General features: G+C 48.0%; 1 protein-coding gene and 1 long non-coding RNA gene across 5 annotated transcripts in view; one reads left to right on the top strand and one right to left on the bottom strand.

Annotated features, from left to right (window-relative positions):
• Positions 1-25,406, top strand: part of FARP1 (FERM, ARH/RhoGEF and pleckstrin domain protein 1) — a 300,031-nt gene that overhangs the window by 255,559 nt on the left and 19,066 nt on the right. For all 3 annotated transcript variants that reach the window (XM_040487211.1, XM_040487212.1, XM_040487209.1), the window contains exons 15-17: positions 1,091-1,180; positions 2,212-2,345; positions 20,670-20,751. In XM_040487211.1, the coding sequence (XP_040343145.1) occupies positions 1,091-1,180; positions 2,212-2,345; positions 20,670-20,751 (306 nt within the window). The remainder of the gene's footprint in view (positions 1-1,090; positions 1,181-2,211; positions 2,346-20,669; positions 20,752-25,406) is intronic.
• LOC121037779 (uncharacterized) lies at positions 7,652-23,473 on the bottom strand. Of its 2 annotated transcripts, XR_005793973.1 has the most exons (3): positions 23,376-23,473; positions 9,775-10,219; positions 9,450-9,513 (listed from the first exon to the last, which is right to left on the bottom strand). It is a non-coding gene; the product is annotated as an uncharacterized LOC121037779 (long non-coding RNA). The 2 variants fall into 2 exon arrangements; XR_005793974.1 differs by lacking the exons at positions 9,450-9,513; positions 9,775-10,219 and adding an exon at positions 7,652-8,077.

Below are 25,406 nucleotides of genomic sequence, written 5' to 3'. Positions count from 1 at the left end.
CGCGCGTTACTTTTTTCTTTTTTAACTGCAGTAGTAAACATAACATTTGCCATTTTAACCATTTTTAAGCGTGCTGCTCAGTGATGCTAAGTACATTCACAGTGTTGTCTAACCGTCATCATCGTCCATTTCCAGAACTTTTTCGTTGTTCCAGACTGAAACCGCCCCCATTAAACACTAAATCTCCCTCCCCCTTCCCCAGCCCCTGGCATCCTCCTTTCTACTTTCTGCATCTATGGATTTGACCGCTTAGGTACCTCATACGAGAGGAATCATACAATATTTGTCCTTTTGTGTCCGGCTTCTTTCCCTTGGCGAAATGTCGTCAGGATTCATCCATGTTGTAGCGCGTGTCCGTTTCCTTTTTAAGGTAGAACGAAACCCCACCGTATGGGTCGAGGACATTGTGTTCACGTACCTCTGGTGATGGATGGTTGGGTTGTTTACCCAAATCCCATTGCTGGAAACATGGGCGCACAAGGGTCCGTTCGAGTCTCCACGTTCAATGTTGTCATGTGTGTCCCCAAAGGTGGCGTCAGGTGGACTCTTGCGGAAGCAACCGAGATTGCTAGCGACAAGGGATTGCCTCTCACTCACTGTTGAAAGAAAGCAAAACCCCTAACTGGCCCACTGTCGAGAGGTGCCTGCTCACCTAAGTGACAGACTCCGGAGAATCGAGTCCCAATGGTGTCTGTCGCCAGCTGCGTTCACTTTGTCCCCTCAGATTGGCCACCCTACATATTCCCACAAACACTGTAGCTTCTGTTTCCTGAACACCCAACACCACCAGCTCCCGGCACCCAGGACAAAGGCCGCTGTGGTTTCTGTTGCTTTTAGTTCCTGGAAGACTGCATTGCTCTGATATTTTACTAGTTGATTAGATTTTCCGATGCCCAATTTTGAATGAATTGTTCTCCGCGGTGGCTACATGCTCACTGGAGGCCTTCTACTGAGGGTAATGTTTACGTGGAAGGAAACCTCCATTTTCTTCTGCTAGTTCCTCGCACAAAAAGGGGGACAAATAAGAGTTGATTTAGTCTGTAGCCCAGTTAATAAAACATCATGAATTAGTAATGTATCGCTTTTGCAGAGATTCCCGACTGACAAGGCATACTTCATCGCTAAGGAAGTCTCCACCACCGAGAGAACTTATCTGAAGGATCTTGAGGTCATCACTTCGGTATGTGTAGCGTTTCCCCTAAAGCATCCAATTACATAATTTACCTCCACTCATAGAGAGAAGCTGGATCTAATTAAAATGTTGGGTTCTCTGACTCCAATTAAAAGGATTTGGTTTTCTGGGTGATAGAAATTAGACGGCAAGAGAATATTTAATTTGGAACATGCTGTATAAAAATTTGTATAATTGTGATTTTTAAGTGCAAAAGAAGGAAGTTTCTGAAGTGGAGAAAATGAAAGTTGAGCATTTTGCTGTGTGCGTGCACCAGGGCAGAGCAGTTTGTGTTTGGCCCGTCATCCAAGGTAGCTGCTTTTGCTTGAGGAAGACCCCAGAGGTGAATGGAAGCCTCGTTTCATCCTTGATAATAAATCGAGCCCTGTCAGCAAACCTGACAGGAGACCACCTTTAATTATTTTAATCAGTCCTGTTCAGTCTGAGAAACAAATTCAAAGCATTGTAGATGTCTTTAAGGCACCTGGATTCTGGGAAAGAACTAGACATTGGAGGTCAGTAGGAATCACTGGGCTTCTGCACCTCCGGGGCATGAATGGTGCCTGCCCGCCCCCCCCCAGCAGGTGCTCAGTAAACATTGTGGGATAGCTCTGCCTCGTGAGCGACTGCATGTACAGGCCGGGGCTCTCCCTCTCTCTGGTGCAGCCTCGTGTGTGCTCAGCGTTTTCACAAGGGAACAGAGATAGATGTTCCAGAAGGACTGAACCAGAGCGGGTGCAGTGGTCTGAATCCTTGGTTACCAGGGAGTTGGCCAAAGTGGAAGTTTTGATTCGAAGTAGCTGCCCACTTCGGAGATTCCTCCTGGCCTCCACGGCCGATTGGTAACAGACGGGTGCCTCTCACCCCGTGTAATTGAAGACTGGAAAAGCAGTAAGGCCCAGAAGCCCCCGCTGGTGCTGAGCACTGCCTACCGAGCAGTAAGGCCCTGGGGGCGCCAGGCACACTGGGCCGCAGCATCACCTCTGAAGGATCACCTCATTCAACTTTACACCTCTAAGTGTGTCTTCTTTTTATTCCAGTGGTTTCAGAGCACAGTCAGCAAAGAGGATGTCATGCCCGAAGCCTTGAAAAGTCTCATATTCCCGAATTTTGAACCTTTGCACAAATTTCATACAAGTTTTCTCAAGGAGACTGAACAACGACTAGCCCTGTGGTGAGTACAGCAGTAACGTTTAGCAGTTATATTTGGTGGGGGGGGGGGGACACCTGGGTGGCTCAGTCAGTTACGTGTCCGACTCTTGGTTTTGGCTCAGGTCATGATCTCACAGTTCGTGGGATCAAGCCCCGTGTCGGGCTCTGGGCGGAGAGCTCAGAGCCTGGAGCCTGTTCCAGATTCTGTGTCTCTATCTCTCTCTGCCCCTCCTTGGCTCATGCTCTGTCTCTCTCATTCTGTCTCCAAAATAAATAAGGATTAAAACAATTTTTTTCAAATAAATAGAAAATACTACATTTTGTCCCCACACCCTCCTCTTTCTCTGACTCCCTAATGTTATTTTTGTGTCATGCCTTCTAAATAGCTGTCACAGCCAAAGATGAAGGCAAGAAACTGGCTTGAGATAAGCCAACCTTAAGATGATTTCCCAGTTAGGAGCACCTGGGTGGCTAAGCATCTGACTTCAGCTCAGGTCATGATCTCACCGTTTGTGAGTTCAAGCCCCTGTATCGGGCTCTGCACTGACAGCTCAGAGCCTGGAGCCTACTTCAGATTCTGTGTCTCTCTCTGCCCCTCCCCTGCTTGTGTGCGTGCTCGCTCTCTCTCTCTCTCTCTCTCTCTCTCTCTCTCTCTCAAATAAATAAAAAGAAAAAAATTTCCCAGTTAAATTCTATGTATATTTAGATCTCATCCTGGATTTCCCCCCCTTTGATTTATAATTCTTCAAAATGCATGTTTTCTTATAATTCAGTGAATATCACAAAATAAAGATAGTAGGTACTTCTGGAAAGCCGACAAGGGTTCTAAAGAACAGGCGTACTGAGGGATTCCCAGGGGGAGTTGACGATAGGCAACTGGATATTCTTTAAAGCTCTTGCTTTATAGTCGTCTGTGAAGTATCTGTACCTCTCATGCAGTTTTCAGTATTCTGTTGCACTATGTTGAGGAAGTGCTTGGAAAAATGTAGAACCCTACGTACCACGCACACACTTGTCCTTGAATCCCGCATCTAGGAATGTACCTTAAGGATACATTTATAATGTGAAATGATGTACAACAGAGATAGCCATGTTAGAATTGAAAGATTGTAAATGATCTAAACGTCCATGAACAGATTGGTTCAAAATAATATTAAGTCCGTTTAATACTGAATAAAACATTAACCTGGTGCAAGAAATCAGGAAACACCTCATGTGCCGTAGGATGCAAAATCCAGTGTACCCTTCTGTAAAATTAGAACCTTTCCAGAAAATTATTAGGGTTGTTGTTGTTTTAAGACCATTCTATGCAGACTCTTAGGGAGTTGACCTTCTACTAAACATACATTTGAAAAACTCCAGGAGAAAATAGCAAAAACTTTCTGTGTTTTAGGCAGAGGTGGGAGGCATTGTATACTGTATCCTCACGGGAGGTGAGAATTTACTTTAAAGCGGTCTCGGGGCATTTAACGGCTCAGGGGCCTAAAGGAGCTGCCGATGAGCTGGTCTTGCCCCAGGTGATCCAGACAGTGGGTTGCAAGTGTCCGTTGAACAGGTTCACGGGGCTGCTCTCCTGCGTAATGACATGAACGTGCTCTGGTGTCCGACTTCATGTGTGTGCTTTAGGATGATTCACATGCCGTTCTCGCCCTGCATTAGAAGGAGGTGGGAGGCATTGCCAAGATGCCCCAGGGAGGAGAGCAGAGCCAGGGTTGAGAAACCGCCTCATTGAAAATGGAGAAAGGTTGGAAACCCCACTTTAGGGCCACACTGTAGGTTGGGGCTGTGAATGTAAGAGAAACGCCACTTTTCAAAATTAAAAAAGATTCCACAGGATCTAACTTCTTATTTTACCTCCCAAAGTCTACCTGGAAACATTCGGTTGCATTCTGCCATGTTCTGTTGCTTCATCATTCCTACAAAGTGAGACGATGCTTTCGTAATGGAGTCAGAGAACTTACAACTCTGGAGAAATCCACTCACAGTTTGTTTGGCCAGTGAGATGTGTGCGAATGCAGTCTTAAATCTTCCCGTAGGCTGGGGCGTCTTGAGCAGGTGTCACTGTGGCAGCTCTGGTCCATGTGGCAGGTGATCTAAATAATGTTGGGGAGGCCACACACAGGAAATGTCATCAGCTGTACCCTGGCAGCTCAGCATGGTGGCTTCAGCTGGCCCCTGCCACCAGAGAGAGCTTCAGGGAGCTGTAGAGAACATTTCGTACTAGGAATAAATGCCACACTCTTTATTATCTGTGACCATAAATCTTTTGCATCTGGTCCTTCACTGTGAAAGAATATCCAGTTGCCTAAAAAGCAGCTGCTGTCATTTATTTCCCAGAGGATTTTCAGTAGATCTTTCAAAGATCTATAATTTTATCCATGTTTTACATGACGATACCAGAAGCATGTAAAAGACTCAAAGCTAGAAAGAGAGCAGACAGTCAGTATGAAGCTCAAGGACGTGACTTGACCTTGCAACAATGGACCCAAACCAAATTGATGACATTTATCAGGAATAAATGTAAAAGTCTGCTGCTAAGTTCAACTAGTCACTTCCTCAAGTGCATGATGAGGAATTGGCAGGGATTCAAGGCAAAAAGGCTGAGTGAATGAGTGTGTGAGTCAACAGAATAACACAGAGAGGACCCCGCGTCTGTATCTGTAGCTCTCAACATCAGCTGCTCAGCAGAATCACCTGGAACCTTTACAAAGTCTTGATAGCCAGGCAGAACCCCAGACCAGTCATATTAGAATTTCTGAGAGGTTGGACCTAAAGCTTCCCCGATGATTCCCGTGTGTAGCCAGGGTCGAGAATGCTTGTCCTAGACTGCCTCACGAAAGCGGCCAGAGCACAAAAGATGCTCAGGGCTCCTTCAGAACACTAGGCGCAATTCTGAGTTTCACTTTTGAAATGGAATAGAGAATGCATTCCATTAAAAAAAAAAAGTTGTTGAAACTATGGGCATTTGTCCTAGAAGAGAGAAGATTCTAGAAAATCTGATGGCTCTGTTTAGTCTGGTCATGTGAAAAGGGAGTAAGTGTCTTCTTAGTTGTATCAGAGAACAGAATCTAAACAGTGAATTTCCAAAGAGGCACATCGTGTCTAAATATAGAGAAGGATTCCCTAGCACTAACACTTGGCAATGAGAGGCTGCCTTAGGAGGTAATGAGTTCCTCCACCTTGGGGTTTCTTGAGCAGAGGTGGACTATTTCTAGAAGGCATTTATCTGTTGGAAACCCCAAACCTGGCACTGCAACACGGTCACCTGGGATTGGGGATGGGGGAGTTTTGAAAAAATAGAGATTGCTAGGCCCCATCCAGCCCTCCTGAATCAGAACACTGGGAGGAGTCCCAGACGTGTGTATTTCTAAAGTGCTTCTTGAGATGACTGTGATGAATACCTTTTCCGGAACAACTGATACGGAGCTCCTGTGACAAACCTAAGATTCTATGATTCTCTGAGTTGCATTTTGGTTATAACTCTTGTTTCTTCTACAAGCAGTGAATGCATGCACAGGTGGGTGGGGGAGCGAGCGAGCTAGCTCAAGTATAAGGCTTTGCCCGCTGGGGGCTTGTGGTCTCCGGAGCAGAAAGGCATGGAAAAGAAGGAGGGCCGGGCCCTGTCATGGATGAGTGAGCCATGTCCATTGTGGGCATGGGGCATCACTGGCCAGTTCTGCCTTGACGTCTGGGCCATTGATGCCTGCACGGCATAGGCAGCCTGTGTGAATGAATATATTTAAGGAAAAGAATGGAACGCAGGGAGGTTCGTTAAGAAAGGAGTTCACACCGAGTTCTGGACCGCCAGGCCAGATGGAAGTAGATGTGTATGCATGTATGTGTCTATTCAGTCTGGGGTATGGGAAACCCGGCTGGCCCGTGCCGAGGGGGATGGCTGTGTTCTGACTGTGTCCACGCTCCCGGCCACACCACCACCGGACATCTCTGGCTGCCTCTGGCCCTTGTGGAGCTACACTGTGTCATCTGTAGTATGTGCACCTCATAGGCCTGTTACATGGACAAAATGAGACAGTATTTGTGAAGGGCTTAGCCTTCTGTCCCATTCGCAGAAGGTGGGAGAGGAGCTGATCTTTCTTTATATTGTTTATTTTGAAATAACTTTAGATTTAGAAAAAAGTTGCCACGACAGTAGGGTTTCTGCCCTCATGTCAGCTTCTTCCATCACTGGGCACGTCTGTCAGCTAGGAAACTAACGTGGCTAAGTTACCATCAGCTAAACTCCAGGCTTTATTCGGTGATACTCTTTAAATTACTACTGTTAATGGAAAGAAATCTAAAGTTTACTATGCACCTAAAATTGCCTCAAATTTGGTACTTAAATGACACGGCCACCATGGTTTTACATGAGGCAGTGCTATGCTTCCATCAGCAGTGGGAAGTCTTAAGGCAGAAAAGTTACCAGGAATTTCCCTGAATGAGGAGGCTTGAACCCCTGCTCAGTGAACACACCTGCCCGCATCCAAATGTTTAGTCCTCCTGAGTAAACCCACCTGATGAGGGGATGGGCTATTTCAGCCTGGCCAAAGCCCAGGTGACCCTGTTTCTTCAAAAACCAGAAAACAGGTTTGGTGACTTCTGAAAACAAGAAGAAAGCCTTTCTTTTTGAAAGCCAGGATATTTTGCCCAGCTGTTCAAATGCACTCAGAGAAAGCCTCTTACAACCTTTGGCTGTCGGAGCTGTGTCCCAAATTCCAGCCCCGAAAGGCCTGGCAGGCAGAGTGAACACCAGCCGACTCGCTCCCCAGACCTGGATTCTCTAGCACGATGCACCTCGGTAGACTGTGCCCCGTGCAACATCAGCCTGCAGGGAGCTGGGGTCTGGGCAAGAGGCCTGCAGAGAGGCATGTGGGATCGGCTGTGGGCACACACAGTTCTCAAGAAGGGTCTGCTGCATTTATTAGAAGCTTGGCAGCAGATTCACTTGGAAGGGGTGCAGAAGTCTAGCCGGGAGGGGTGGGGAGACCGGAGGTTGAGATGTCGCCGAGCAGACAAGTCGGGCCCACGGGACCAAGGAAAAGGCCAGGGGGAAGCCCCGAGAACTTTGATCCTGGTTACGTGGGAGGATGCTCACAAAATTAGGAAGCCGTAAGAAGAAAGGAAGAAGCACATATAATGGAGGGAAGCTGAGTTTGCTCTGGGTCACATCAGCTTTGAGGGGTCAGTAATGAAGTCCTTCCGGCAGTTGGAAACGCAGGTCTCAGGCTTGGGAAAGAAATCCGGTGCAGTGATGTAGATATGGGAGTTACCCACAAGAAGAATCCTGTCCTGTAAGAAACAACAGTGAGGCAGAGGAGAGCCAGGGACAGAATCGTGCCAAATACACCTTATTGTCAACTTTCCATAAACGTGTAGCTCATGGCAGAGCAAGAGCCAGCAGAGGAAATGGAAGAAGCCACGAGGGGTGAGCAGGGGTGGAGCGTCCCCGAGGAGAGCATGTCTGAAGAGTGGCAGGACGACGTGCAGAGAAGATTGAGGCAGGGTCCCTGGGGTGTGGGGGCAGGAGCAGGCTCGGACCCTAGGGGGTTGAGAGACAGGAGGGTGTCCGTCTGGAGCAGAAAGGAAGCTCCTCTCTCAGGAGGACTGTGATCAGGGATTTCACCCGTGGAGCGGTGTTGTCCTGCCAGGATGCTCCAGGGGCTGAAGAGGAGTGGGGGGTGACCGTGTGGGTGAGACCGTGATTTGCAGCCCTCCCCCGGAGTACACATCTTCATAGTAGCTTCACGGTGAGCAATCCTAAAACAAAAAAATGAGTAATAAATCTTTTCATCCTACCCACTCTTTGAAGCTGGTCATCCTTAAAATCATAGGAATTCCTCAAAAAATTAAATCTAGATTTCCCATGGCACCCAACAGTGTCCAATCCTAGCTGTATGCTCAGAAGAATTGAGAGAAACGGACCCAGACAGATACTTCTACACCCACACTCATAGCATCGTTATTCACGGGAGCCAAAAGGTTTGGTTTGGAAGGAACCCCGTGCCCTCTGATGCGTGAATCATTAATGGATAAACAAAATGTGGTACATCGTACAATGGAATAATATCCTTAAAAAGGAAGGGGATGCTAGGGGTGCCTGAGTGGTTTAGTCAGGTAAGCATCTGACTTTTTTTTTTGTTTCAGCTCAGGTCATGATCTTGAGGTTTGTGAGTTCAAGCCCCGTGCCGGGCTCCAAACTGACAGCACGGAGCCTGCTTGGGATCTTCTCACTCCCCCGCACTTTCTCTCTCTCTCTCTCTCTCTCTCTCTCCCTCACACTAAATAAACTTTAGAAAGGAAGGATATTCTGATACATGCTACAACACAGATGCACCTTAAAGACATGCTAAATGAAATAAAAACCCAGTGTACAATTCCACTCATGAGCTACTTAGGGCAATCAGATTCAGAGAGAGAGAAAATAAAACGGAGGTTGCCAACGCCTGGGGTTGAGGAAACAGCTAGTGTTCGGCTGTCCAGAGTTGAGCAAGATGAAATGTGGGGATGGGGGCGCCTGGGTGGCTCAAGTCGGTTGAGCAGCCGACTTCAGCCCGTCTTGATCTCACGGTTTGTGAGTTCGAGCCCCACATCAGGCTCTGTGCTGACAGCTCAGAGCCTGGAGCTGCTTCGGATTCTGTGTCTCCCTCTCTCTCTGCTCCTCCCCCACTCATGCTCGAGCAGTGCCTTTTCGAGGTGCCTTTTCCTGGGAATGCAGACCGCACGGTGCGCACATTCCGCTTTCTACCATGTTCCTCATTCTTGGAGCCTCTTTCATTTCCCATTATTGTTTCCCCATATCGCCCAGCTGCTCCGTGAGGTCGACGGGGCTCCCGATTAAAGCCATGGGAGGTGAAAACAGACTCATTACCTTTTTAAGTGACCCAGAAGGGGATGCGGTTGGCGATCATGCCAGTCAGCTGGATGCCGTGGTTCTCCCCTGACGTGGAGGCCTGCGGTGGTTAAGCTCCTTGCTTCTCTGGCCTGGTTTGAATTTGGGACCGTGTTGGGAAATGCTAGAAAGGAGCCCTGAGGTTGGACAGCCTGTGTCCTGAGCTCATCACACACCTGAGTGCGTCCTGTACGCAGGGCGGGCAGGGACCCTGCACCTCCCTCCACTCCCCAGAAACGTACCTCAACGACAGGCAATTTCTCCCAGCGTCCTCTCCCCTTGTGGTGGATGCAGGCCTTCGAACCTGGCATGAGCACACGTTCCATGTGGGTGTGCACACACACATCCACGTCTGCCCTCCTGTCCTCTGTGCGCGTCAGCCCCTCCACACCTCCCCCCACCCGAAGTAGACATCTGTAGGCTGTTTCCCACGTGTACATAAGGAAGGGATCTGATTTCTATGTCATTTCCCAAGATAAGGCTGACTGCAGACCACGCCTGCAGTTATCTTATGGGGTAATAATGACCGTCCCCCAAGTGTTGTTCACAATTGCCTAATCCTTACCAGACCAGTCCCATGGGGAGGTCTCCTGTCTTCACCGTAGGACATTAGTATTACTAGAGTCCGTGAAAACTGTTTTCCTTCTTCTAGAGCAAAATCAGCTGCCGTGCCTTTTCTTGTGGAACATTCTTGTGTGATGTATCCCACTGCCTCCCAGGGTCCCTGCAGCGACGAGTTTGGTTGTGAGCAGGAAGTCTGGGTTACAACCGTGTGTCAGGAATCCTGAGAGGCTTTACTCCAGCACAGTCCACCTGGCATCTCAGTTCCTCATGCACCTGCCTTAGCGCTTGGTCAGTCGTTTCTGTGCCACTTAGTCTAGACTGGAGCTCGGGAATGGTGTTGGCTTGGTTGAATGCCTCATTGTTTGTTTGTCAACTGCTTCATAACTGGTTAAGGCTCATTTTTATTGTGGTTTCAAATCCTTTTTGTGCCTCATCTTCCGCAATGACTTTGAGATGGTTTACAGATGGAAAACAATGTAAGAAAAGGATAAAGACCTATAAAGCCGCACTGTCCAATATGGCAGCTACTAGCCACTTAATCTCAATTTAAAATAATCAAGGGGTTCCTGGGTGGGTCAGTTGGTTAAGTGTCCCTCCGACTCTTGATTTTGGCTCAGGTTGTGGTCTCACAGTGAGTTTGAGCCCCGCATTGGGCTCTGTGCTGACAGCATGGAGCCTGCTTGGGAGTCTCTCCCTCTCTCACTGCCCCCTGCCCTACTCGCGCTCTCTCTCTCTCTCTCTCTCTCTCTCTCTCTCAAAATAAATAAACAGATTTGAATAATATAATAAATTAAAGATTCATTTTCTCAGTAACACTGGCCACATTTCAAGGCTCATTAGCCACATGTGGCTAGTGGCTATCATATTGGATGGCAGATATAAAACACGTCTTCGTCATCACAGGAAAATATCTTTTGGACAATATTGGTCTAAAAATGAAGAAGAAATAGTACACATTACTATAAGAAACACAGGCCCTTGGACACAAGTTGCTGAAAATATCTATAAAACAAATGCATGAAAATGCCTTGGTTTGGTTCACGGTAAATCTCGAGTAATAAGTTCATTTAGGTCATGTCTCCAAGGGTCAAGGATTGATCTTTTGTAAAGCAGAAGGGTGTCTGGCAAATGCGGATGGACAGTGCTTTTACAAAGTCTGATTCACATGCAGAGTCGTGGCATTAATATTAATAATCAAGTACCATTAATGCGCATTTACTGTGCGTAGACTCTTGAGACACCTGGTACTGTTGTAAAGTTGGTGTTATTGATAAAAATTAAAATGACCACCAGGATTTTCCCATTCGATCTTCAAAACCAGGTTGACCGACCCTTGGCCAGATCTGGCCTGCTACCTGTTCCTGCTAATAAAGTTTTTTTTGGAACATAGCCACACGCGTTTTTTTTGTTTTTTTTGTTTTTTACCCATTGTCTATGGCTGCCTTTCACAGGTGAATACTCATGACACAGACTGTGTGGCCTGAAAAGCCTATGGTATTTACTATTTGGCCCTTTATTAAAACTTGTTGATCCTTGTTGAAAAACACTTCCCTAGGTGTAGGTGTTACTCCCATTGTATGATTGGGAACATAAGGCCCAGAGAGGTGAGACCCCCCGACATACAACCCATAAGTGACAGAGGTACAGCTTGAACTTGGGTCTGAGCTGATCCTCAGCTTGTGGCTTTGCAGCTGTGTTGTTGAGGCACAAGACTTTACACCTGGAAAGTGGCTGAGAGTGCATCTGCCGTGGATTCCTCATTCTCTCTCTCTTTCTTTAATGTTTATTTATTTATTTAGAGAGTGCCTGAGCAGGGGGGCAGGGCAGAGAGAGAGAGAGAGAGAGGGAGAGAGAATCCTAAGCAGGCTCTGCACAGTCCGCACAGAGCCTGATGTGGGACTTGATCTCACAAACCATGAGATTACCACCTGAGCTGAAATTGAGAGTCAGTCACTTACCCAGCTGAGCCACCCAGGCGCCCCAGATTCCTCATTCGTCACAGGAGAAAAGGAGAGTGTGGCTTGCCCTGGGCCACACAGCAGGAACCCGGCAGAGCCCCAGCCAGCACCTGTGCCCCCAACCCTTGCACCCTTTCTCTCTGCTCCTGGCTTTGGGATGTCAGCTGTGCTCACCGAGAGGTCCTTCTGCTCCGGCCACCCTCCTGTGCTGTTCTCTCAAAAGGGGCAGGAAGTACATGGCATCTGGCCAACACTGGCCCTGTGATGGCTTTGTCTACAGGAATATCACCTGTAGGGCTCAAATCTGAGAAAATGGATTCAGATTTTTTTCTAATCCACCAAGAGACTATTTAATGGTGAAGTGGCCACCACTGAGATGGTAATATCCGAGGTGACTCCTGTGGAATTTAGCTGTGTCGCAGCATATCCTCGGAGCCTCTCTGTCCGCTCCCAAGGGATTGCAACAGAAACAACAGCAAGGCTCCTTCCAAGCCCTTATACACTTTGTTCCGTCCGCACGGCGCAAAGAGGCAGGTTCGGATGAGGGGACTCAGCCTCCGTCAATAGGGTGGATGGACAGCCTGCCCAGGTGGGAGAGTTAATGCTGGACTTGAACCCAGGCAGCATGACCTCCAGGTCCTGTCCTCCATATCTTACTCAACCGCCTCTTAACCTTGTCCTTGGATTTGCTGACAGGGCCTTCTGCCCCCTCCCTGTGGAATTTCTCAGGGGCCTTAGTTTCACACCAAATGTGCTATTTACCGAGGGAACAAGAGGAGGAAGGAGAGTAGACCTTCCTCCACAGGCTACCTTTTCTCAAACCACATGGGCTGTCGGGCATGGTTCTCTTCAACAAGCGTAAACTGCTAACTGCCTCCTTTTTCCTGTTTGGGTCTCAGGGAAGCTTTTCTATTTGCTTGCTCATTAACATGTATATGTGACGTGCTAGGAACTTTTGAGGACCCGTATTTCACTACTCCCCGTGGTGTCTGGGAAATCTTGAGCGGTGGTGTTTTTGGCTCTGGCTGAATCGGACACAAGGTGGGTACACGGCTATGGGACCCTAGAGCAGAGAGCATCATCCGTGGTATCTCCTTCGCTCTGGTTTAGGCCAACAGAGATGCTAAGACCATTACTATCTGAGACGAGGCTCCTTCTGTATGTTACCGTCAGGAGGACTTTATTTTATCTCTTTGATTGAAAAAAAAAGAATAGAGGTCACTTGCCGATTTTGTTGGTGAGAGTTTTGGCTAACGTGAACTGAACATTCCCTGTGTTCCAGACACTGTTAAATGCTGCTCGTGTATCATGTCTTTTAATATTTACAAGCACATCATTAGGTAGATACTGTTGTTATCGCCTTACCTCACAGGTGAGGAAATGAGGCACAGAGAGGGTGAGTTGCTTGGCAGATGTCACACAGCTGGTTAAGGGCACGACTGGATTTTGAAACCAGCTGGTCTGCTGTCACTATGCCTTTAGCACCAGAGGCTTGAGGCGTAACGTTTAGAGGGGAAGAACTCCAAAGAAGCTGGTTCGTTGCTGTTCACTTGTAACTAACCTGAGAACAACTTCTGGCCCCCGGGAAACCCCAGCCCCAGGCATGATCTGAAATAGCCCCTGCCTGCCCCCCTGTGCTGCTCATGCTGTTCAGGCTGTTCCTGGCCACACACATGCGCGTGCACACACACACACACACACACACACACACACACGTGCACACGTGATGGGGTAGAGATGTGACACACTCTTTTCCTTCCCAGTCACGCATTTGGGGCTCTCGTGGCAGGGCCATCTCTCCACTTCAGAACCTTGAGCTGGGTGTGTGTGAATCGTCATGTCCACAGACTTGGACAAATATTTATTGCGTCCCTATTATAAATCAGTTATTCTCCTCAATGTTCAGTGAACAAAACACGACACAGTTATCACTCTCCTAGAGCTTGTATTCTGGTTTCATCCTTCGCTCTGTTCTGTGTCAAGGAGGCAGCCAGACCAGCCGGATAAGATTTGAAAGGGGTATCCTTGGGGGGGGGGTACTTAAGAGCGCCTGCTCTCTTTCCTACTTAGGCCAAGCCAAGAGATCAGGGGGCCTCTGACCCTTTTCTCAGAACAGAAATCCCTGTCCATATTCTAGAGGTGTTAAAAATGATAGCTTTAAGACTGGCCACATTGCTATGAGAAAGCACCTTGTGGGGCACCTGGGTGGCTCGGTTGAGCGACCGACTTCAGCTCAGGTCATGATCTCACGGTTTGTGAGTTCAAGCCCTGCGTCGGGCTCTCTGCTGACAGCTCGTGGCCTGGAGCCCTGTTTCAGGTTCTGTGTCTCCCTCTCTCTCTACGCCTCCCCCTCTCATGCTCTGTGTCTCTCTGTCTCAGAAATAAATAAACATTAAAAAAATTTTTTAATTAAATAATAAAAAAAAGAAAGCACTTTGCATTTCTACAACATCTTACAAAACACTGTCTGTTAAGTTGTCTCATTTGACAAAACAATCTTGTTGCCTTATGCCCATCTTCCACCCCACCCCCCATGGAAAATGAGCTCTGAAAGTTGGTTGGTATAAAACCAGGTAGGACTACACCCCATTTCTTGCTTTCCCTGGAGCCCATGAACCTGGGGTCAGGGAGGTAGCTGTAAACGTGTCCTCTTTCTATCTAGAACGATGCTGTCAAGTAGCACTTTCGGCAGTGATGGAAATACTCTGTGTCTGCGTCGTTCAGTAATAGCCACTGGCCGCATGTGGCTGGTGAACACTTCACATAGGGCTCGTATGGGTGAGGAATTGGATTTTAAAAGTTCATTTTAAGCGGAGTTAAGATGGAAGCAGCCATATGTGGATACTATACTGGATGGCACAGTTTTAGAGGCTCTAAAGGGGAAAGGACTCTGGAGTGGAAGATAGGAGAATGCAGCCTTCCTTTCCAGTCATGCGTGAGTGTCACAGCACCTGACGTTCCTCTCCATCCACTTCCCTGGAATTCAGAATCTTCGAGATCGTTGTCAAAAGGCAAGACTTGGGGTGGTTCTCTGAGCGCCGCCCCCCGACCCTTCAGCAAAATCAGGCTACTTCCTGTGTGTCACAGCTTTAGTTTGACGATTTTCATTGGTTTAAAAAAATAAGACCATGCAAAAAGTGTTTAAAACCATTGCTGTCAAGGTAAACAGCAGTGAAACTCATTGGAGACAAGGCAGTGTGGTCTACCTAGAAAACAGCCTGGAAGCATAGGCAATGGAGGAAAGTTTTGAAAAATTAGCATAAACAATGGAAAAGAATTTATGGGGTATACCTGTATACCATGGCAGGGGGGTCACTTACACACTTACTTATATAAATTTAAGTTTAAAATTTTATGTTTGATTCAAAGCCAAGAAAGACTACAAGGACACTGAATTCATTATATTCTGCCCCAGCTGGCTTTCCACTGTCCACCCAGGGTTCCAGGGACAATGCTGTTGGTGACTGTTTCCTGTTAACCCATGAGTAGCATGACATGTTCTCAGTCACATGTGGGAGCTAGTTTTCCCTGAATTATCTGCCTTGTTCCTGACTGGACAGCCCCCTGTGCTTTGAGACCAAGCTGCTTTCCTAGAAAAAGGAAAACAGGTTTTCCAGTCACCTGAACCGCAGGCGGGTTTCTGCTGGAAAGCACTTGAGAGCGAACATTCTCCAGGCCGCTGATGAGTTTTAAATGGCTTTTCTGTTCCCCTGCATTTTCATGTGTGGCTCATGAACAGGACTGAACGCAGGTGACCACTTCAGGTCTCATCTGGGTGCTATCAAGCCTGCCCGTGAGTGGGGCTGTGACTTGTGCTCCTCTTATTAAACGGGACCTGGCCTTAAACCCAGAAGAAAAGCTGATGTAAGCATCCTAGCATTGTAACTGACAGGCGTGATGTCGCCAAGAACGGGAGGCATCTGCCAGCTGCAGGTACCGCTCAGAGAGTGAATCCCTTATCTGTAGCTACCAAAGGGAAACACTCAAGCGCCACGTGCCTAGTGAGGATGCCTCCGGCCCGAACGTCTTTCTGAGGATGTGAATTAAAATTCAAATGAATTGGGGGGCGCCTGGGTGGCGCAGTCGGTTAAGCGTCCGACTTCAGCCAGGTCATGATCTCGCGGTCCGGGAGTTCGAGCCATGCGTCGGGCTCTGGGCTGATGGCTCAGAGCCTGGAGCCTGTTTCCGATTCTGTGTCTCCCTCTCTCTCTGCCCCTCCCCCGTTCATGCTCTGTCTCTCTCTGTCCCAAAAATAAATAAACGTTGAAAAAAAAATTTTTTTTAATTCAAATGAATTGGATTTTCTTCTCCAGGGATCTCAAAGGATATTGGAATCCATCAAAGAATATTGAAATCAACATAGATTACCTGTGGCTAATATATATGTTAGATGTGTGTAGTATATATAATATGTAAACATAATGAATAGATAAAAAGATAAATATCTAAATATTAGTAAAAAAAATTTACTCTGGCTAAATTGTTTGCGTTGAACCCAGCCACCCTCCCTCACCCACACGTTCATGGAAGACGTGTCTTTATTCATTTACTTATTTATACATTATCTTTCTACTTACACGTATACACAAATACATGTGATCACAGACCGTTTTCATTTAAGATCCTAAAAACCACAGGGACTAGTAAGAGCAAAGATGTGATGTCTGATTTGCAAATGAGGCCTGAGAATGAGGCTCACAAAAGTTCAGTCCATCTTGCGGGGTCAGGGAGCGCCCAGACACAGAGTGAGGTGGGAGACCCGCACCCCCCGCCCCAGCTCCAATCGGCAGTTGGCTTTATGTTTCAGTCTAATGAGATGATGCTTCATTTGTCGGGAGGAGAAGGGAAGGGCTGAGTGTTTGGTGAACATGCTTGGGTTTATATTAGGCTACTCGAAATGCCCAGTGGGTCAGTCACTACCTGCTTTCCATGGTAAAGAATCTCAGACACTCGACTGAAGCCAGGCCTGATGTCCCGCTCCCCAGAAAACACTCACGGTTAGGAGATGGCATCCTGGGGTGCATAGTACCATGTGGGATAGCTGGGGGTTGTATCACCAATGCATGAGACCGTGGACACACTGTAGACTGTCCTAGGGTTCCATGAAGATTTCATGTTGACCCGGGATTGGGGGTGGGAAGGAGGGGAGCAGAGTGGTGATCTCTCCCATTGGCCTTGCCTGCCAGTGCCTTGCCTGCACCTACTGCCAGTGTTGTATTTCCTGACAGAGTCAAGCCCTCAGGTGCAAGGGCTCCTTGTGCCCCTTGGAGACAGCCTCGTTATTGGTCTCTCCCACAGAGAACTGGCCCTTCTAGCCTTTTCCTCCTCTTCATGGTCTGTCTGCTGCGGAGTTAGTGACCAGCTCACATAGTCGTGAGTGAAGTGTCTACCGAGGGGCAGGAAGACTTGGGAGATTCATGGTGGGGGGTGTGGGGGGGTGTTGGGCCCAGCGCTGAGCTAACGTGTCATTGCTCCAGGGAGTGTATTAATCATGGTGCACGGGGCAGAATTTAGCTTCTGGGAAGCTTCTGAGTACATGGGTTTCCAAAGTGAAATTGTCAAAAGAATTTTCAGCTTTGTTGCCGCGCAGTAATTACACGGACAACAACTATGTGGCCCTGTCTTCTAAACAAGGACCCTTTTCTTGTGAGGTTAACATCCAGAGGATGTTCTGGAAGAATTATAATTATTTTTTTCATGTTCTTAATAATAAAATGACCTTTTAGTTCTGAATAACAAAGCAAATGCTTTGAACTTGTGGATTTGGTGGCATTAACATGCAAAGGAAGTAAAAACATGACAGTATTCTATAGGAAGCAGCAGTTTTGGTTTGCCCTATTCCCATGGACTGGCGCCATGTTCTGGAACCACACAGGGGTTGGGACTGGCCATGTGTGCTACTGGGGGGGGAGGTCTCGGGAGGCGGGCAGCGCTGCCTGGACCAGATGCATTGACTTCTGGGGCCCCAGCCTGCTGTCCCCACACCACCTAGAGCTGGCCCTGTTTGAATTTATCCACATCACTGTCTTCCCCAGGGCACAGGGCACTGATAATGGGAACCCAGGGCTATTTCTAAAATGAAAGTAAAGATGCCAAAGACAGAGAAATAGGACTCTGCTAGCCAGCTGATGCGGGAAAATGTCCCCTTGAGTTTGGGGCTTTAACATCAGTACATTTTCTTTTAACAGTGGGCAGTACAAGGACGTGCAGTCAATAAAATCTGACTTACACTACATGCTCCACCCCACCCCCCATGTCGCTTCCCAGCACTTCATTTTCCCTTGGGCATTATCTGCGAGAAGGAGGAAATTGCTTGTTATTAATAAAGCCCCCCCAATTCTCCCCTTGCCCATCCAATCCGGAGGACTCTGGCTAAAATATCTAAATTATGTCCTTTGAACTAACTAAAGACCTTCCTTAGCTGCATTTGTCAAATGGTATGCCCATTTGAAAGTTTTGGGGTCACTTACATAAGTTTCAGGTCATATCTACGTACCCACAAATCAAGTTTCAATTGTGCCTTGCCTTCTCTTATTAATGTGTGGCATTTAGTCAAAATCAGGACATTCTGGCTCAGTAGCTTTTTTTGTTCAGGTGTTGGAGCGGGGCGGGGGGGGGGGGGGGTGGTGAGCAGCGGGGAAAGGGAAGGGGAGCTTTCCAGCTCCTTCCAGGGCATCACGTGATGGTGAAGGTGCAGGCTTGAAGGAGGGGTTCTATAAAGCAGAAAGCTTCCGTTTGAGGCCACAGCTCCCTTCTCCAAGTGTATAAGGAAGAGAGCAACCAGTAAACTCTCAACTAAAAGTCGGCACACATCAGGATCAACAGAATGGCCAAACAATAAACTTCTCAATAGAGATTGGATTAATAACCATTTGCTAAAATTCCGGAGATGCCTCCACCCTGCGGTTGACAGGGCAGAATAACATGCGGTGATTAGCAATAGACTGAGCACCGTCTCTAAAGCAGAGCCTGGGTTTAAGTCTGTCACTTAAACATTCTCCAGTGACCCCATTTTGGGAGGAATTTGATCCACTGGGTGGGGGACAGGAGAGACAGACAAGGGAGGATACCTGAGGTTCCCGGCTTGAGCGGGGCGGGCAGAACAGTTACATGATCAAGGGGGTTAACATAGGAAGGGGATTGAGTTTGGGCAGTAAGATAATTAACTCTGGAACCTCTTGAGTTTGAGATACTTGCAGGGTCATTCATGTAGAACCCTCTGGTGGGTGTAAGAAATACAGTCCCTGGGTCATTTGGACAAGGGGCATTTGGGTACAGATCTGGCATCATGCATAGAACCCGTGGGGAATCCAGGGATTATACAGGAAGAAGTAGAAAGTGAAGAGAGCACATAAGCACAGATGCGTTCCCAAAGAACACAGACCTCTCAGGAGTAGCCTGAAGAGGGGGAGGTGGCCACGAGGACTGAGAAGTGACCTCCAGAGGCCTCCCAAAGCTGGAGAGCCAAGTGCCTGGAGTTTGGGGCCCCCAGGCCCAGAGAAGCTGCCTAGGGGCAGGGTTTAGGCAATTAGGAGGTGGGTGGTATTCCTTCACAGAAGCACTTCAGGGGGTGGAGGACAGAATCCAGACTCAATTGGAAGAGGAGCAGTGATTAAGGCAATCTCCCAACACCCTTTGTTTGGGCAGCTGAGAGGAAGCAGAAGGATTGGGGAATTCTGTGCGGGGGGAGGGGAAAGGAATACAATAAAGCGCCCAGAAGCCGACGCTGACCCAGGCTGGGAGCATAAGTATGTTGTCTGTCCCTTTATTCCGGAGCAGCTTTAACTACCCCGTCCGTGGGTCTGGGTGCTCTGTCTCCCTGGTGATGTAATCTACGTGTCTGCTGAGTTAGAACCGGGGAATGTATCATTTCACTGCCTCTGCGGGAAGCCCCGAGCTGGGGCTCTCTCTTCTGACTGGAAGCCCGATGCCCGGATTTTTACTTTTTTTCTTTTTCATGCATCCCTCTCATTTAAGTTAGCTTCTAGCTCTCCTGAACAGTTCGTTTGAAGATATTAGCCATCAGTGGGTAAATTCACAGATACACACCGGTGCCATGGTTGGAGGGGTGTGGGCCCACGGTCTCACGATAGCTGACATTAGGCAAGCTGCGTGGTTTCTTTGTGCCTCGGTTTCTTCAGCTGTTTAATGGTGCTGATGATGGTACCTGCCTCATAAGGCCATCATGAGGGGTAAATGAACTAGTGTTTATAATGTGCTCAGCACAGTGGACCGTGCTTAATAACCACCTACCGTTATTGATATTCCTTTCCTCTCTGCTGCTTAAGCTCTTAGCTTATCAACATTGGCTGCAGCCCAGAGCCATAAGAAATAAGAATACAGTATACCCAAAACTCTGCTGAAAGGGCCCACATCTTTGTCATCTTTCACCCAGCATCTCTGGCTGGGGGGAGTCTGGAACCTCCCTTCCCTGCCCCTCTCTGTACCTGGGACACCCATCCTGCCCACTTCTGCCCCTGTTCCCACCTCCACACGTGGGGCTCCTGTACCTCCTCAGTTATGTTTTTCTTTTCCCCAGGGCTGTCCACGCAGCTCTTTGTCTGCTTTAAGCTAAGGGCTCTTGGGACCAGAAACCTTGTCTGTTAGTGATTTCCAAGCTCTTGTAATGACGCCCAAATCACCCAAGCGTGAATGGGGAAAAAATTGGAAATGAGACCAAATTGAAATGATAGCACAATGGTTCTTCCCTGTCTCTTTCGAAGTACAAGGGGAATTCTTTGCAGAAGAATGGGGTGATTTCATAGTCTCCTTCCGGCACTAACATTGTGTGACGCCCGGAGAAGGGAGAGGTACAAATAATAGGGGATTGGAAAGGAAGGCATAAAGCTTGCTGTTTTGTGATCTGAGGCCAGATATTTTCCGGTTATGTTTCCACTGTTCATGCTTTTGTTTTCAACCTCTTTGCCTTTGCTTTCAGGGAAGGCCGCTCAAATGCCCACATCAGAGGGGATTACCAAAGAATCGGAGATGTCCTACTGAAGAACATTCAGGGTATGAAGGTGAGCTGCTTTGGGATTCCGGTGGAACGAGTTCCCTAGGGAAAACCAGGCTGGGCCTCCCAGAGGCCTGGGCTTCAATCCCAGTGCATAACCACACATGACCTGATTTGACTAAATACAGGTAAACCCAGGGTGAATTCCTCTGTGCTTGCAGACAATCGAGTTTGGAAGGAAAATGCAGCCCCTTTGGGAGAAGTACTTGTAGTACTTTTCCTCCTTAAAAGCTCTGTGCTGTAACCAAAACAATAGGTATTATCTGAATAAATCATTCAGCACTCATTTTAAAAAACGATGTAGACAAAACGTGGTTTGGTCGACTGAACATTGCACTTTTCATCAGTCGTTTTGGCTTCTTGTAAGTGTGACGAAAACATTGGGTTTAGAGCCAGGTAGGAATTCTAATCAATCCTATGACTTGAAGTCACTGTACCAGGCAAAGACATTTCTAACCAGCCAGCAATATCTGCAATGAGACAAGAGTATACCACCAGACATTTTGAACCAATATTCTACCTCATTTTTGAAATCTGCCCCATCTCTTAGCAGTGAAATTTTCATTTTTACATTTTCATCTTAATTAATGCCTTTAATATAGAATATTTTAATTCACGGTTTACCTTTTGAAGACAAATACCTCTCTATTTACATTTTAAAGTGATCTTCCTACATTTCAACTGGCCCAACAAAGCCTAATACCTTTACTAATAACTCAGAGCAACCTCTAAAGAAGGGAGGTTGCTCCTGCCACCATTCCCTCCCATCCAACCAACCATCCATCCACCCCCCCCATCCCTCCCTCCAGGATTAGCTGAGCACCCACAATGTATAAGACGCTTGTACAATAAAAGTTACTGTTGGAGTTTGAATTAATTCCCAAGAATCTTACGAAGTTGTTTAAGGCTTTATTTTCCCCCTTAGAATGATCTATCTCATGAGGCAGGACAAGGGGATGGTGGGGCGGGGGGTGGTACACAAAAAAGACAAGATCTAAAGCCACTCCAGAGCTTTCCTGTTTCTCTTAACAAAGATCAAGATACTATTTAACAGGCCTTGAGCACACTTTTTTACAGTCTTCAAAAAGCAACACTGCCCTCTGGGCAAGACGAGAGAGAGAGGCCATGAAAGCTATCCGGATTGCAGAATCCCATGCAATAAATGCAAAGAATTATCTAAGATGTTCTACAGCCACGGTGTTTTTAATGCTTTAAGTAAGGCTGATCCACAAAACTCAGATGTAACAGTAACAGACCTCTTTGTGCTTTCCATAGTATTTTTTATTAGTGTATTTTCTTTTCTAAAGCAGTTTTAGGTTTACAGAAAAACTGAGCAGAAAGCCCACAGAGACGTCCTATGTGCATACTTGTGCGTACACACACACACACACACACACACACACACACACACACAGTGCCCTGGCACTAACATCTTGCATGGGTGTGGGATCTTTGCTACAACTGATGAGCATTACTATTATCTAAATCCATAGTTCCCGTTAGGGGTCACTCTTGGAGTGGTACATTCTGTGGGGTTCTGCCAAATGCAGAATGTCATGTACCTGCCATGACAGGATGACACAGGACAGGGTCACTGGCCTAAAATTCCTCCAGGCTCTGCCTGTTCATCCCTCCCCTCCCCCACCCCCTGGCAACCCCCGACCCTTTCCTGTCTGCATAGTTTTGTCTTTTCCAGAATGTCCTATAGTTGGAATCACACAGCGGGCAGCCTTATCAGACTCTTTAACGCTTGTTAAAGATACTCTTTTTTTTCTCTCTTTTGTAACATGTTTTTGTTACTGTTGGACTTTCCAGTTATTTTCCTATGTCCGCCTGTTTTTTTGGCCCAGTTGGGTTTTCCCTCTTTGCTCTCAGTATTCCCTTCACCTACATGGCAGCTGACTCTGGAATGACATGGGTTTGAACTGCGTGGGTCCACTTACATGTAGAACGTTTCCCATAAATACAGGATACCATGAATGTATTTTGTCTTCCCTGTGATATTACATATACCACTATATGTTAATCAATGTTAACCATAAGGTTTCTAGTCAACATTAGGCTATTATTAATAGTTCAGCTTTGGGAGAGTTAAAAGTTACATGCCGATTTTTAAAAAAAATATATTTTTTTCACATTTATATTTATTTTTGAGACAGAGCACGAGTGGGGGAAGGGCAGAGAGAGACATACACAGAATCCAAAGCAGGCTCCGGGCTCTGAGCTGTCAGCATAGAGCCCGACGCGGGGCTCGAACCCACAAACCGTGAGACCATGACCTGAGCCAAAGTTAGACGTTCAACCGACTGAGCCACCTAGGTGCCCCTAAATGCTGATTTTTAATTGTGTGGGGGAGTCAGTGCCCCTCACCCCAGGGTTGTTCAAGGGACAGCTGTATAATCCTGCCCAGGGAGGGCTTCTGCCTTCGCAGACTCCCTTCAAGGAGGCTTGGACTCCACCATGGGCCTCCAGAGACGGCAGTTGGAGACCTGCCAGCCCATTCCTTGCCCCCTTGGGGACGGTCCCCAGCATCACCAGCTGTCCTTTGTGCCTCGTCCACGGAGAGCTGACAGGCAGTGGTACCCACCCTCCTCTCTGTTCACCTAGCGCCTGAGACCTCCTAGAACATACCTGATTTTCGCTCAGAGCAGCTCTTTCTCCTCAGTCTGGTGAGTTGGCATTTTTGTGGTTAGTCAGCTTCGTCGGCTGTGCTGGCATTTGAGTTCCTGTGCGGATGCCATGAGCATATTTATAGCATGGAGCTCCGTGCAAGCAAAATAAAAATAGGTGGAGAGGCTCAGAGAGCCACTGGCTGCCGTTTTTAGCATTTGTTTGGGTTGCTTTTTCTTGTGGTGGTTATAGCTGGCTTTAAAGAATTTTTATGAAGTATGAAGGAGAGCCAGCAGAAGGTTCGAGAGATGCAGAAGCCCAGGATAGCACTCTTGTCCAAAAGGCTTACAGTGATCTACAGCTTGCAGTGTCCTTCCTGTCCCCCACCCCCACAGACCCCTGTGTTTTTACCTGCATTAGCAGGGGCTCAGCCAGACTGGGGCGGTTCCCAGACCCTCCACTCATGACCATGACCGAGGGAGCTGGGCCAGGGGCTCCAATCCCTGCCTGAAAGTCAGATACCCAAATTAGGATCTCTTGCTTATGCCGCAAACTTCCAACTGGAGACATCTGCTCAGATGCACAAAGGCACTTCAAAACCCTCCCAAAGATCCATCTTTCACCCAGGCTGGGACCTTCACTCGACCCGTCTGTCTCCTCAGGTGCCCACCTACTGCCCCCTCTCCTCCTTCAACTTCTCCCACCTTACTCCTTCTGGCTCTCAGCTGGCTGTCTGCTGGAGGACCCGACCAGCTTCCTGGTGTTGCCCTGCCTCCCGGCGAGCCGTCCTCCCAGTCAGCATGGATGGTACCGCCAGACTGCCGAGGCTCACAACCCTCCTGTGTCTCTCTGGCTGGGAGAATACAGTCCAAACCCAAACCTGACAAAGGCCTTCGTGTTCTAGCCCTGGATGATCTTTCCAGGCCTTTCCCCGTGTCCTTCGCATGCTTCTCTGTGCTCCAGTGACCATGAACTCACCTCTCCAGACACTCAAGGTTCTTGCAAGACTCCTGCCTTGGCTGGGTGCATGCATGGTTGTTTTTTCTTGTTTTGTTTTGTTTTGAAGTGACCTCTACTCCCAACGCGGGGCTCCAGCTCACAACCCCAAGATCAAGGGTCACATGCTGCCAACTGAGCCAACCAGGCACCCTTCATTTGCTCATTAAGGCATGCAGGCAGCAGGCATTTACTGAGTGCCTATGTGTGTATCAGGCCCCGAGGATGCAGGAGCATGACCGATGTGCACTCTTAAGGTCAACTCGGGAACAGCGCATGTGGTAACACGGCCTGGAGCTGCACGTGTACACACACGCACGGGGGCACATTTAACTGGTAGAGTCTGAGTAAACTCCGGATCATACCAGTGTCAATTTCCTGGTGTTGATGTTGTGCTATAGTTACACGAGATGTTAGCCCTGGGGGAGGCTGGGTGCAGGACCTCCCTGTACATTCCTGTGTAAGCTCCTATGAATCTGTATTTCAAAATAAAAGTAGTCACTAAACCCAGCAGGGGACACCACGTGACAAGGGCTGAGATGGACACATACGGCAGAGGTATAGAAGATAGAGGAGTCCCTAACTGGTGGAGGCGGGTGGGTGTTGAGGGGGTTGCTGAGGCCGGGCAGGGCTCCTCAGGGGCGTGTCACGTGCAGAGGCTCTGGGCATGAGCCAGGCAGTCAAGTGTAGGTTGTTCAGGTTGCTCACCCGGGGTGAGGTGGCAAGAAGCACAGTGGAGGGGGGGAGGGTTATATCCTAAGGGCCCCATGTGCCCTGCTGAGGACTCTGGAGGCATGGAGGGGTGAGGCGTGGAGGCAGAGGCCCCGATGGCGCCCCCACCCCCGTCGGTGGGGGTTGGGGGGCGGGGGGACACAAAGCCAGAACCAGGGCAGTGACTGTGCAGAGAAAGATGGTAACAGCCTTGACGTTTTTAGGAGGTAGAATCAGAAGGACTTGGTGAAGGATTCAAAAAAAAAAAAATGGAATCCGGAGTGTTTTCCTGGTTTTTCCATCCTGGATAACCGGCTGGTGGCGGCATCCATCCTGAGGTTACAG

The sequence above is a fragment of the Herpailurus yagouaroundi genome, unplaced genomic scaffold (genome assembly GCF_014898765.1).
Source record: "Herpailurus yagouaroundi ecotype Mexico unplaced genomic scaffold, PumYag 164, whole genome shotgun sequence".
Lineage (NCBI taxonomy): Eukaryota > Metazoa > Chordata > Mammalia > Carnivora > Felidae > Herpailurus > Herpailurus yagouaroundi.
This window is presented reverse-complemented; position numbering and strand designations above follow the sequence as displayed.